A 13,744-nucleotide genomic window follows, 5' to 3' on the forward strand; every position below is an offset into this window, starting at 1 on the left:
GGTGTCCCTTCATGGAAACTTGAAGGCATTGTAGAGTGGTAATATGCTCCAAACTTATTTTTCAACTCACCTTTTCACCAAACATCCATTATCAAACTCAGGAAAAGATTGTTATCATTTTTGGAGGCCACTAGTTACTGGTATGGGACATAGAGTCATTTTGTGGCTACTATTTAAAACTTTCGAGTGAGACAGAATTTTCCATTTAGCAAGAAAAGAAACCTATAAATTAGTCAGAGAAGAGTGGCTAACCTGGAAAATGAACTTCGTGGAAATATTCTAAGAGCTTTGACACCTCATATTTCCACTGAGGGGTTGGAGATGGAAACCGCTAAGCAAAAACCCTGAATATGTATAATGAAAGGATTAATTAATAATGCATATAATTTGACTTTGAGAAATTAAAGCAGTCGTAAAAGGCAATCAATTACGCTTATTCTTAAAATTAATGAAGGATTTTTAAATAAGTCGGTTTTGCGTTTCATCGTTTTCATCCTCATTGGCATTCCATTCTTTAGTTGTTTAATCTTTATTCGATCATTTAATTTTTAGTTTATGAAAATTTTTAGAGTTGCCATGGATATATGCACATCCAGAAAGCCCACAAGTTCAAGGTCGACCAATCGAGCTTGTAGAGGGCGCCAATTATGGCTGTCACTTTGCAACTTCGAGGGCGCCACCCAATCTAACACTGCATTGCTCATATCCCTAGGTAGATGTTAGAGGAAGTGTATTATAAATAGTCTCAAACCAACAACTGAGGTTAGTAAACTGAAGAAGTAAAGATGATTTAAACAAATCAGTAAAAAGTTTTCAGGAAATAACCTTATTTATACAACATCACATGATTCACATTTGGCTTATAAAAGTAACATAATTAGTAAACAGAAGAAGTAAAGATTATTTAAACTCAAATTAACAAGGATCCATATTCACCAAGCTACAAATACAAATACAAATATATACATCAGAAATTGAAGAACTTACTAGAAGAAAATAGCTTCTAGCTTCGTTCAAGGAAAGAAGACTGTTTAAGAAAGTCAATAGTAAACATAAGATAAAGTTCCCAACGTAATTGATTTGGAGAAAGATAGCAACAAAAGTTTATGTCTCAAATTTTGTTATAAAAGAACAGATAGTTAAACTGGCAGATATGGGTACATGCATGCATGCCTACACACACGCTAACACATACATATCTATTATCTATATAGCTAAAAGTTTTAAGCTAGAATATGTACATCAATAGCATTGCTGGAAGGGAGAGGGGGTATTACATTTTGAAATCGGGAGACGATGCAAGATATCTTTCACATGCAAAATTGTGATAAATGTAAGGTGTCTTTCAGTTAGAAGTGGTGATAAGAAAGAAAAAGTTCTACTGACAACAAATATTTCCATAACTTTTTTTCCAAAAAATTGTAATGCACAAACTTATCCACTATTTTGACTAACAGAATTAAAATATATAACTAGCCTCTAAATAAATACACGGCTCATGTTCCTCCTAGTATAGAAAGGGTAGTCAATGGACTCTTAAATTGAACCCAAAAAAAAAAATCGTATACATCGATTAATTTTTAAAATGGTAAGGACATGTAGAATAGAAATTGAATGTTTAAAAACTTATTACACAAACGATGGAAACAAAACCTTTATCCAAGTCAAGAATTTTTACCCTATAAACGATCAAATTCAATTGAGGGAAAAAATCTAAGGTGTAAAAGAAATCCAAAACCCTCCAGAAAGAGAACCTCATTTAAATAACAAAAATACAAAATACAAAAACACTTCGAATCCGAACCCCAAAGAAATATGAAACCTAAAAACGGCCCAAACATCACCGTGCCCGAACCCTCTTGTTACTCAAGCAAATAAGCAAACAAATAATTAAAGAATACTATTAACCAAAATCTTCTAGATTGAGAAGATCAATCAAACATTCAACAGAAATAAAAATGTCACTGTAGCGCACTAACTGCAAAATAATTAAAGTTTTAATGATTTGTTAGACCACCACTGTTATTTACTTACAATAGAAGAATGAAAAATAAATCACCTGAGGTACCAACAGTTAATTAAAAATTAAAATAGGAAGTTAAGAAAGGAAAGAAGGGGTTACAGTTACAAGGGAGTTAAATCGATGAGAAGGGGAATAGAGAAGGGGGTGTTCTGTGTTCTGGTTTGGTTTTTAGTATTTTGTTTGGTGTGTTGTTTTTGGTATTTTGGATTAGGAGGTTTATTTTGCTTGTTGACTGTAACGTGACTCATTCTCTGGCCATCAAACATCCTTATACAGCTAAAACAGTGGTTGCAGTTTTTGTGAAAGAGGTGGTAAAGTAGTTACATGGATATCCACAATCTATTGTGTCTGATCGGGATAGGGTATTTATCAGCAATTTCTGGAACGAGTTGTTTCAACTAGCTAGTACTAAACTCCACAGAAGTTCAGCTTATCATCCACAAACAGATGGACAGACTGAAGTTGTTAATAGGGGGTGGAAGCATATCTTCGCTGTTTTTGTGGAGAAAGACCGAAAGAGTGGACCAATTGGCTGCATTGGGCAGAGTTTTGGCATAACACAACATATCACAGCTCACTTGGTATGACTCCTTTCCAAGCAGTGTATGGACGACTACCACCACCATTAACATATTATGGTGATATGGAAACGCCTAATTCCACTTTAGATCAGCAGCTGAAGGATAGAGATATTGTTTTGGGAGTCTTGAAGGAACATCTCATCATTGCACAAGAACAGATGAATCGGTATGCCGATTTGAAGAGAAGGGATATAGAGTTTGGAGTGGGAGATCTGGTTTTCCTCAAACTTAGACCATACAGACAAACTTCTTTAAGAAAGAAAAGGAATGAGAAGTTATCTCCTAAATATTTCGGGCCATACAAAATTATTGAGAAAATTGGAGCAGTAGCTTATAAACTCAAACTTCCATCCACTGCTGCAATTCACCCAATATTTCATGTGTCTCAATTGAAGAAGGCGGTAGGTGATCATATGCAAGTGCATCAAATAGTGCCTTAAATGAAAATCGCGAATGGATGACATCACTGGAAGAAGTATATGGTTATTGAAAGAATCCAAATACGAAGGATTGAGAAGTCTTAATTGGCTGGAAGGGGTTGCCACCACACAAAGCTACATGGGAACTATGCACTGATTTTCAACAGCAATTCCCTGACTTCACCTTGAGGACAAGGTGGATTTGGAGGAGGAGAGTAGTGTTAGACCACCATTGTTATTTACTTATAATAGAAGAAAGGAAAATAAATCACGTGAGGTACCAACAGTTGATTAAAAATTAAAAGAGGAAGTTAAGAAGAGGAAAGAAGGGGATACAGTTACTTGGAAGACAGTTACTGGGAAGAGGGAGTTAAATCGATGAGAAGGGGAAAGGAGAAAGGAGGAGATTTTGAAGTAAAAGAGGTCTGCAATACTCCTTGAAAGACGGGGGAAGCAAAAGGCTGGTGTTCTGTGTTTTGGTTTGGTTTTTAGTATTTTGTTTTGTGTGTTGTTTTTGATATTTTGGATTAGGAGGTTTACTTTGCTTGTTGACTGTGAATTAACTGTAACGTGACTCATTCTGAGGTTCACAATTTTTGTTTTATATTGTAAGTTGTGTTTGAATTATCAATATAACAGAAACACTACATCAGTGTTCTATCATGATTCTAATGCTACCAAGAAATAAATTGGAGAGAAGAAGTGCATAAGGTATCATGCATCGGTATAGATGAAGCCTAAAATATATACATCAACCACCTAACCATGAATGGTAAGAAAGAATAATAGTTCCTCCACATAATTCATGTTAATAAGCGTTAACTGAAGTCATGCATATACGAAAGATGCTCAGATGAATCAGACATTTATCGAATTTGAAATTCACCTCAACATCCGAACAGTTGAGTGTATTTCCCTGTTATTACCTGCATATCCTTTGTTAATTTGGATAGCAAGATAAACCACAAAACAAGAATAATTAGGTTAGCTTCAGATAATCAGAAGAGCAAATACTCAATGTTCAAGCACATTAAATAAAAATATAAGAAAAACTCTTAGCAATGAGAAGATGAGAGCTCCTCTAGTCCAACTTCAACCCCCTTTCACTCCTGGAAAAAGAAAAGGCTGCAATATAAGTTATCCCAAGATATTACTTTCATGATTTGCCAGTAGCACCATCATCCAAGATAAAATCATAGGGAAAAAAAACCAGTGAACTAGTCAATTAACAAATGATGCTTTGCACTTGCTTCTTTTATATTTTACATTTGTATATAATACAAGGACATGACCACATTGCCCGATGGAAGTCTCCTTCCATGAAATGATATGGTAAAAATGTATTAGTCATATCAGAAGACGCCGTTTCCAACAGAATTTCTTTTGAACAAAGATCTCTACACTCCATATCATTGAAGGGATACAAGAAGGTTCAAAAGGATAGGTCTGCACCGTCATTGAAGTTTGGGAAAGTAACACACTTGAACACCTTGCAATTTGAACATAAAACATATCCAACCTGCAACAATTGCAGTGCCTTATTAGGCTTTTTAAGTCGGTGAGCATATGCAAAGAAAATTAACAAAGAAGCATCAAAACAGCTATTGCTTCCCAACATGTTGAACTTCTCCACACTAAAAGTGATAGAGCCCAAACACTGGTTCCCGGGAATAGATGAACAAAATGCTGAAACATAATATCACTATGATAGGACCTGAATATATTGAATTATAAATGATAACAAAAACAAGATAAACCAAGTGTCTGTGGTAATTGACCCTCCCAATCTCAAGATCACTTTCTCGTCAAATATTACTTAACCCCTTATTTCCCGAATTAATTACCACTTCCCTAACAAATTAGGTAACTATTTACTAACATACCCTTAATATCTCTCTGATATCTTATCATACTCCCGATGGTTGTTTACACCTTTTTATTAGATAGACTTTGTTATTGACTAATACTCTCCTAGGTCAGCAATATATACGTCATAGCAGAAGATCATCGGCTGTAGTTTCTCCATTGTCGTCCCTAGCAGAACTCAAACTAGTGAAGACTTTTAAGGACAAGCTTACCACACTTCTTCTGCCCTTAACATTTAGTTAACTCCATTGCTACACATATTTTAGGAGGAGAAGAGGTTGCTATAAAGGTTTTAAGAAACTGATTATCAGCAAAATCCACTAGAATTATATTTCCTAAAGAAACTGAAATAGAATACTAGTGGCTCAAAGTATCAGGAATAACACCAAGCTTGAAAGCTGTAATAGCCGGATCCTGGAGGGGAGCACAATAGAACATGAGAGACAAAGGTAGTTGCAAGAAGACAAAAATAGAATCCGACAGGGAAAAACAAATGGTGATCAGGAAAGAAGAAAAGGATTCAAGATCATCAGTCATTAACGTAATGCTTCGCTTTTGAGTTCTAGGAAGCAGAAGCACCAATTGTGAAATTAACGGCCAATTCATTCAAATGCTTAGATTTTGAGAGATTAGAGGGAAAAAAACGATTCAAGAACTTCAATAAATGTATTAACGTAATGCTTGGCTTTGAGTTCAAAAATTCTTTACAAGAATCTATGTATCTCGTCCCTCATAGGAAGCAAATTAGCAGCACAAATTATGGAAATAAAGGCCAATAAGGACTAACAACCTCAGCTATCCTCATTTAAATAAGAGTCTCAGAAAAGATAACCAACAAATCAGCAGCATTACATTATTCCAGCAGAAATTCATCGCTAATGCAACGGCATAGCGTTAAACATCCATTTCAAAGTACAAATAAAGGCAGAAACTAGCAGTTCACTTACAGCTCGGCAAGTCGGACAGCGTCGGTAGATACGATTTTTCTCAACCTTCACATTAGTCTTCTGGCCTTCACAGAAATCACACACTATCCATCCTTTACCGTTACAAGGTTCGCAATCAATTGTTGAATCAGCCTTAAAGGAAATTCAAAAACAGTAAGAAATAGAAGCAACAGTGAGTTTTCATAGAGAGTATAGAAGTAAGTACTTGTACCTGGACCTGCTGGATTGGTGAGCAACGAGCAAAATTGAAGGAAGATCTAGGGGAAGAGGATCGAGATGGAGAAAATCTGACGAGGTTGATTTTCGTAAGAGTTGTTGCGATGGTGGCCATTGGAGCGGGAACGGAGCTAAACAATGAACAAGAGAACGGAATGGTTTTCCTTCATCGTCACGGTCATTATTATTTCTGAGGATGGAACGAAAGCACGTCATCTCGGCGCCAACGGAAGCCAAAAATTAAAATTTTAGTAAGAAAATAATTTAATAAAGTAATAATAATAATTAAAGCAAATTCTTTTTTTGAAGAAAAATCAAATTGTTGTTTTAATTTAAAAATAATATTTACATAAGTTCAACATTATTACTACGCAAACACTTCCAATAAATTTTAATACTTCAGTAAAATAATAAGCATTTTTTTAAAAAATAATATAAAATTTGAAACATATTTAAAAAAATGGGTAAGTTGAGGTGAAGACGTGTATAGACCTCAAGTCTTCTATGTTTTTCTTATTTTTATATATATACTACACTCGATCTCATATTTTTTATTTTTTTATTATTTATATACCTGGATCACACACATTTCATTTTTTCTCATTAATTATTTATATATATATATATATATATATATATCCACATATAATAATATATATTAAACATTCAAATTCTAAAAATATTTTTTTATTAAATTAATTTTTTTTCTTTATTTATTTTTAAATATCTCAATCTTCACTTTTATTTTATCAAATTCATTTTTTCTAATTTAATTTAATTATTACTTAATCGAAATTATACATTTTCTTTCAATTTTCAATATTTTTTTTAAAAAAATCAAATATTAACAATTAAAAAATATATTAAACAAATGAAAATAGTAATAATAATAATTAGAATAAGTTGAAGTTACTCAAAATAATAATAATAATAAATCAATACACACTACTAATTGAATAAAAAAATTAATATATATATATATCAAATATCTCAATTTTCAAATTTTCTTATTAATTCATCTTTTCTAATTTAATTTAATTATCTCTTAACCAAAATTATATATCTTTTTCTGATTTTCTGTTTAAAAAAACACATATTAACAAAATATGTTATTAAAAATTATATTAAACAAAACAAAATAATAATCAAAAGAAGTTGAAACTTACTCTAAAAATATAATAATAACAAATTTGCAATTGAAAATTATTCGTTAAGTTTTTAATTTGTAATCGAACCAATTTTTGTTTTTTTTCTTTTGTCATAAATATGAATTTTTTTATTCAATTACCATTGGTGGTTATTATTATTATATTTTTTTAGTAATTTCAACTCTCTCAATTATTATTATTACTACTTTTATTTGTTTAATATATTTTTAATAACATATTTTGTTAATATATGAGTTCTTTTAAAAAAAGTTGAAAATTGAAAAAAAAAGATATATATAATTCTCATTAAGAAATAATTAAATTAAGTTAGAAAAATAATTTAATAAGAAAAGTGGAAGATTGTGATATTTAAATATTAATTTAAGAAAAAAATAAAAAAAAATATATTAATTTAATAAAACATATTTTTAGAATTTGAAAGTTTAATATATATATTGTTATATATTGGTATATATATATAAATAATGAGAAAAAATGAAATATGTGAGATCCACGTATATAAGTAAAATATGGAACTCAGCGTAGTATATATACAATAAACTATTTTTGAAATATGTTTCACCTATTTTTAATAACGATGTGTTAATCATTTTTAATATTTCATATATAGTGATAAGTGTACACACATACTTCTTTTAGAATTATAATGACATTAGGAGAGGCATCAGCAATATCCTTTTGCCATTATTTCATTGATTGATGTTTTGTTTACTAATACATATTAACATTTTGTCCTTTGGCCATTTTACTAAATTTATATATATTTTTAAACATTAGTTGAAAATTTTATTATTTTTTTCAACTTTATTTCCTATAACAAAGACATTTTAAAAACTATGTGCTAATATAACCATGCTCAATTCTTGATAATTCAGTAATTATCTTTGTTCATTACTTGACAATGTTAATTATATTTAATTATTTTGTTTTGTTTATTCTAATAGAATGATGAAGCTTTTTATAATTTACAAACCATACTAAATTTCTTCCCAGTAAGAGTGAAATTGTCAATTTTGAAACCAAACCAACCAATTTTACGGTCCAATCAAAGTTGAATTTAAAACCAATTAAGAACCAAACCAATCTAACCCAATCAATTTTCATTTCTTGTTTGTTTTGTTTGTTTAGATTTTGGGTCTATTCCTAATCTTAACATTTGAAATTCAACCTGAATAGCATTGCTTTTCAAATAGTGCACAATAATTGGTCCTCTAAAAAATGAGTTCCTAATGAACGATGTAGTTTTAGGTGCATCTGTAGCAATTGTTTCAATTAGACTTCGTATTTTTCTAACAAAAGTTCAAACCCGAGAGGTTCACTTTGGTACTAGAAAACAATAGCCAATTCATTGGATCAGTTTGGCTTGGTTCGATATTTTGTATCAAACTTCTAGCTTCTTAAGAAATGAAAAATATGCTACAAATAAATCTGGAGAGAAGAGGCTTCAAATTGGGGCTGGTTCATCAGATAAATGTTCGACTTGTTGATTGGATTGTTTGTTCTGTTTATAAATAGGATGATTTACAAAATTTGGCAAGATCATAAGATGCCACTACTACCTTAAAATTTTCATTCGATTACAATTAATCAACCACTAAATTTTTAGTTTTGTAAATTAATATCCAATCCCTAAGTTCAAAATGTTTGAGTATTTAGTGAAAAATGACTGTACGATGGATGTTAAATTTGATAGACGTTCTACCGCTGCTATGTGCTTTATTTGATAGACATCTCCAAATTATGAACAATTTCCGTATATTCTTATTTACCGATCATTAATCAGCCAAACGATCTCAAATTATGAACAACACAAAGACAGAAAGCAAGGAAAAAAACGACTCAAAATCGGTAAAATTAACAAATGTACTTAGGCTTACTAGACCAGCTTCAGAGGAAACCTCAGCAAGTCTGAAGAGCATAAGCAATTCGATCTACGAGCAGTTTAACGCCTCCAATGCCATGGAAATTGCATAGGGGCTGCCTGAATTACTACTCGGAACAAAATCGAATTTAAAATCCCGACTCAAAATATTAAAAAAACAACAATAATAGGAAGGATAAAGCAAAAGAGATTTGAGTTGAAGAATGATGAATCATGTATCAACCTCAACAAAGATATTCACAAGGAGAAAAGGAACCGCAGCGAATATGGGTGAAGAGGTTGAAGAGATGGTTTAGGGAACTGCATTCATCTCTAAGGCATATAAAATTGACCAAAGAGCCAAACTTCAGTCCCATAAAATTAGCGATTCTCTCAAAATCTCCTTCGAAGTGATCGAGAATGAAGAGGAAGATAGATTAACCCTAAATTAATGGAGCATCGTTGCTGCTGAAAAGAAACCCTAAATTTGAAGAACCTGTTGTGATACACGCTTGCATTATATAGGGCATTGACAGCTAATGAGATTACGATTTTAGCCCTAATCTCCCCGTTTTTTCTTTTTTAAATTTAAATTAATTTAAATTTGAAAAAATAGAAGGAAAAAATCGAAAATTCAAATGTTGAAAGTACGCGACCAGCTCATTCATAAACAGCCACGTCAGTTTCGTCTAGTCATCGAACTATTGCCACATCATTTTTGGGTAAAGATTTATAAAAGTTACATTTTGCAAAACTTTATTTTAAGTTAAAAGATTATAATTTAATTTATAAACAACTATTTAGTTTTTTTTATGGAACCATACCGACTAAATTCTAACTCCAAAATTATAAAGATTAATAATCTTTGTTTGCGAGTTTTGTAGCTTTAACTTAACCTTTGTTTGATTGAATTTTTGAGATTATAAAAATTTTAATATTGGGTTGAATTTTTCTACTTCAATGTGTGACTCAATCGAAAGACTTGAATCATGGTAGAAATTCCAACTCTTGTTTACATGTGATCGAATTGAAAGTTTAGGCTCAAATTGAAAATGATATTTATCCATTTATTATCAAGCTTCTGTTTTTCTTTCCATTTGTTTATTGTGAAAGAAAAAGGCACAATAACAGTAAACTTGTGTTTTACAGTTGAAACAACACTGATCCTTGATATTTTTTCTTTTCTTTTTCTAACACAAAGTAAAATGACCAACAATGATATGAATTCTTCAACATTGAGAACAACTATTTGATATCAATTATCAAGTAATGAGAGGGCTATCATTTCCTTCTTTATGATAGAACGATTCATAAGTTGCCACTCTTGATTTTGGTTCAGGCAATTGCAACTCTTCCACAAATCTACTAGTCATCTGAACAAACTCGTCCATACGCGATTGTTTCCATTCCTTGTTTGGATGTGATAGAATGTAATGAAAAAAAAGAAAGGCATATAAGCATTTTGAACCAATACCATTGATATTATATAAACTCTTAATCAAATCTGGAGAGTTAGCAGAAGTATCGTCACTTGAGTCAACGCATCCAAAATAGAGAAATAAGTAATTTAATTTAAAATAAGTTAAATCACAAACTTATTAAAAAGCTTAGGTTCACGAATTTATGATAAATTTAATTACATCAATAGTGTAACAAAAAACTTTCGTAATAAAAAAAAATGACCCTATTATATAACCTAGCATATTGAATTTAAAATATAAGCAAGACCTAAGAAGCACGGACACGGATATGAGACATAGACAAGACACAAGATTGACACGGTGACATACCATTTTTTTTTTTTTAATCCATAACACGATACGACATAGACACGTTTATTCTAAAAGTTATTTTTAAAAAATATATATCATCTTTATAGTAAAAAATAATCATAGCAAATGCGTTGATGCATTTATATGCTTAAAAGACTTGGCTTAATATATTATACACTCAAGAGTTATTATTATTGTCATATATGTGTCTTTTTAGTCTACTCAACGAGTGTTCTATGTATGTTTAATACATTTACTACACTAACAAGTGTTCGACAGGTGTCTACCAAGTGTCAGAGTGTCACGGATACACTGGCCAAGGTAAAGTGTCCGTGCTTCTCATGGCAAGACATACATAACAATAGTTCTTAACTTAACTCAGAGGGTAAGTCTAAATCATGTATATTTCTAAATTTTAGATCTAAGGTCCTCTTTAAAAAAAACAAAATGAAAAATGGTTGAGAATCATGAAACTATTGTCTTAGTTAATTTATCTATTTCGAACAGATAGACAATACTCATAAGCTACTTGATATGTCATACAACTTGTTTAACCTCAAATTTTGATTCACCTATCAACAAAAATTACTTTACTAACATATCCAAGTGGCGGTCCAAATGTCAAAATATATGTACCTAAATTAGTGCAATGACACAGGCTTTTTGTTAACAAATTTCAACCATGTTTTTTTTAAGGATCTAATTGAAAATTATCGAAATACTAAAGGGTAAACTTGAGAATTTCAAAATATTAAAACCAAACTGAGTATTGCTTGAAATATTAGGGATGAGTAGATATATTTAGTCTAAAATTTATCACAAATATTGATAAGGAATAGAGAATAAACAAGATGTATTACCTCGAAATTCCACTCTCCATACAAAAAGTCAGGATAGCTATTGTTGTTCCAAACATAAGTTAGAGCTGTTATTTTCTCGGAACCATCCTGAGAAGAAAAAGAAACAGGAGTTGGCCAAATTGAGATTAGTAAAACTACTGTGAAAACAATAACAAAACATTAAACAAGACCACCTGCCCAAATGACAGTTGTATATCAAATCCATCTACCTATATTCAGTTTTTGTTTTGTTTTTTTTAAATTATGCCGGTAGTAAACGACTTTAATTACAGATTTAAATTCTTAACCAAATTCTAAAACAAAAAATAAGTTTTTAAAATTTATCTTTTTGTTAGTTCTTGAAACTTGACTTGAATTTTTAAAACATTGTGAAATAAACGACAAAACAAACAAACACATGGATAGAAATAGTGTTTATAAGCTTAGTTTTTGAAAGGATGCATTGGGCATTCAAGTGGACCTATTGGTACACAAACCAAAAGTCTAATATCAAATCACAAGCAAGGAGTTCAAAGCACCAAGCAATTCATGTAGAATTGTCCTATTTACATCACTATCCATAGCTAAAGTTGAGGTTATTCGTCCATTATAAAATGGTTAAAGACGAGGAAAGCATTTAAGAATTAAGAAGAACAAAATGGTTTCCAATAAGAACCAAATGGTTTCCAATAACTTACCAACAAGGAAGCCTCAACAACGCTTTTTTCATATTCAACATCTTCAAACATATCCAAAATATACAGTTCTGGATTCGTGATGCCAAAGAGAACCTGCCAACGAGCATAACTATTCCTTGTGAGAAGGAGATAAAAATTTATCATATCCCCTGTCAATGTTTATCATACAAATCCAAGTCAGAAAGCATAAAAGTCTTTGGCATCCAACAATCATATGAATGTTTACAATGGAAAATGAAACCGCTTGCAACATGATTTGTTTTGAAAAATCTATCATTGACTTCAAATTTAGAATGGTTGCAGTTTGAATGAGTGATCATGATCTAGTACTCCATCTCAAAACGAAGTATTGATCATTTTTCAACTAACTACAAAATTATTAAGCCAAAACAGAAGAAGAAGAAGAAAAATCATCAGAGAATTCAATAACAACATCTCAGGTATAACTCCAATGGTGGGAAAATCATAACTAAATAGAAGGAAGCAAACAAACCCAAATCCAGAGCTTCAAAAAGAAGAATGTAGGTTTTGTTTACCTTTCCGGTAACTCTCTCATTCTCAACAGGCAAAATAGCTGGATACACACGTCCTCTAACGCTAAATCTCTGACTGCAGATTCGAAACAACCAATTTTTTCACACATATGAATACCTAAATGATCAGTAGATGAATAATTATAAACAAATATACAGACTAATTCTCCAGAAAAGTTAAGATGTCGATTCATTGGCATAAGAAATTATGAAACACAAATTGGAAAAGAAATTCACTGGGTTCATTTTCTCTTCAATTTAGACGGATAAATTGGGCGAAATAGATAGAAAAAGAGTTTGTAAAAAAAACAGACTGACTAGCCATGGAGAACAGCAGAAGAGGATTGAGGAATGCGCTTCAGAAGAACACGAACGATGTCATCGGCTAAGAGGGAGCCATAGACGAAAACGTTGTGAAGACTGTCTGATCGATCGGAATGAGAAGGAGCAGGAACCACCACCGTCGACGGCGCTATCGAACTCATCGTTCACAGCGACGATAAGATTCCACCAAAGCTATTGGGGAATTTATTTGAACCGAATATTTGAAAATTTGTTTGATCGCTGAAGAAGAATACGTAGCACATAAAATACATTATTTTAATGAATTAAAAAAAGTACTTTCAACTTTCAACTTTTATTTTACGACCTAAACGTTCCAAAAATACCCTTCAAATTTCAAACGATATACTTTTCAAACAAAACTTTATCATAGTTTTCATTGAAAATTAGTCTTCTTTTAGTCCAATTTGAAAATTAGGTTATTTTAAAAAAAATTAGAAGTTTAGGAATATTTCGTATAATTTAACCGTTTGATAAT

The 13,744-nt window shown here is 31.4% G+C and overlaps 2 protein-coding genes and 1 non-coding gene across 3 annotated transcripts; all 3 read right to left on the reverse strand.

Moving 5' to 3' along the window:
- Positions 1-4,034: 4,034 nt before the first annotated feature.
- Positions 4,035-6,258, reverse strand: LOC101209431 (chaperone protein DnaJ 2). The gene is made up of 3 exons (XM_011651447.2): positions 6,048-6,258; positions 5,837-5,968; positions 4,035-4,542 (listed from the first exon to the last, which is right to left on the reverse strand). The coding sequence occupies exons 1-3, from the start codon at positions 6,165-6,167 to the stop codon at positions 4,456-4,458; spliced, it is 339 nt and encodes a 112-aa protein (XP_011649749.1). The 5' UTR covers positions 6,168-6,258; the 3' UTR covers positions 4,035-4,455.
- Positions 6,259-9,081: 2,823 nt separating this feature from the next.
- Positions 9,082-9,204, reverse strand: LOC116402268. Its single transcript, XR_004214782.1, has one exon. It is a non-coding gene; the product is annotated as a small nucleolar RNA snoR77 (small nucleolar RNA).
- Positions 9,205-10,128: 924 nt separating this feature from the next.
- LOC101209184 (AIG2-like protein D) lies at positions 10,129-13,534 on the reverse strand. Its single transcript, XM_004138730.3, has 5 exons — positions 13,243-13,534; positions 12,928-13,000; positions 12,392-12,484; positions 11,715-11,801; positions 10,129-10,491 (listed from the first exon to the last, which is right to left on the reverse strand). The coding sequence occupies exons 1-5, from the start codon at positions 13,407-13,409 to the stop codon at positions 10,345-10,347; spliced, it is 567 nt and encodes a 188-aa protein (XP_004138778.1). The 5' UTR covers positions 13,410-13,534; the 3' UTR covers positions 10,129-10,344.
- Between the last annotated feature and the right edge of the window lie 210 nt (positions 13,535-13,744).

The sequence above is a fragment of the Cucumis sativus genome, chromosome 2 (genome assembly GCF_000004075.3).
Source record: "Cucumis sativus cultivar 9930 chromosome 2, Cucumber_9930_V3, whole genome shotgun sequence".
Classification (NCBI taxonomy): Eukaryota; Viridiplantae; Streptophyta; class Magnoliopsida; order Cucurbitales; family Cucurbitaceae; genus Cucumis; species Cucumis sativus.

What these genes read in the sequence shown, in the direction of transcription:
- LOC101209431 (XM_011651447.2), bottom strand. Translation starts at nt 6,167, where the DNA reads ATGGCCACCATCGCAACAACTCTTACGAAAATCAACCTCGTCAGATTT. An exon ending in CACCAATCCAGCAGGTCCAG is followed by an intron (nt 5,969 to 6,047) that starts GTACAAGTACTT and finishes ATTTCCTTTAAG; the next exon opens with GCTGATTCAACAATTGATTG. An exon ending in GCTGTCCGACTTGCCGAGCT is followed by an intron (nt 4,543 to 5,836) that starts GTAAGTGAACTG and finishes CAATTGTTGCAG; the next exon opens with GTTGGATATGTTTTATGTTC.
- LOC101209184 (XM_004138730.3), bottom strand. Translation starts at nt 13,409, where the DNA reads ATGAGTTCGATAGCGCCGTCGACGGTGGTGGTTCCTGCTCCTTCTCAT. An exon ending in ATGAGAGAGTTACCGGAAAG is followed by an intron (nt 12,485 to 12,927) that starts GTAAACAAAACC and finishes GCTCGTTGGCAG; the next exon opens with GTTCTCTTTGGCATCACGAA. An exon ending in TTGTTGAGGCTTCCTTGTTG is followed by an intron (nt 11,802 to 12,391) that starts GTAAGTTATTGG and finishes TTTTCTTCTCAG; the next exon opens with GATGGTTCCGAGAAAATAAC.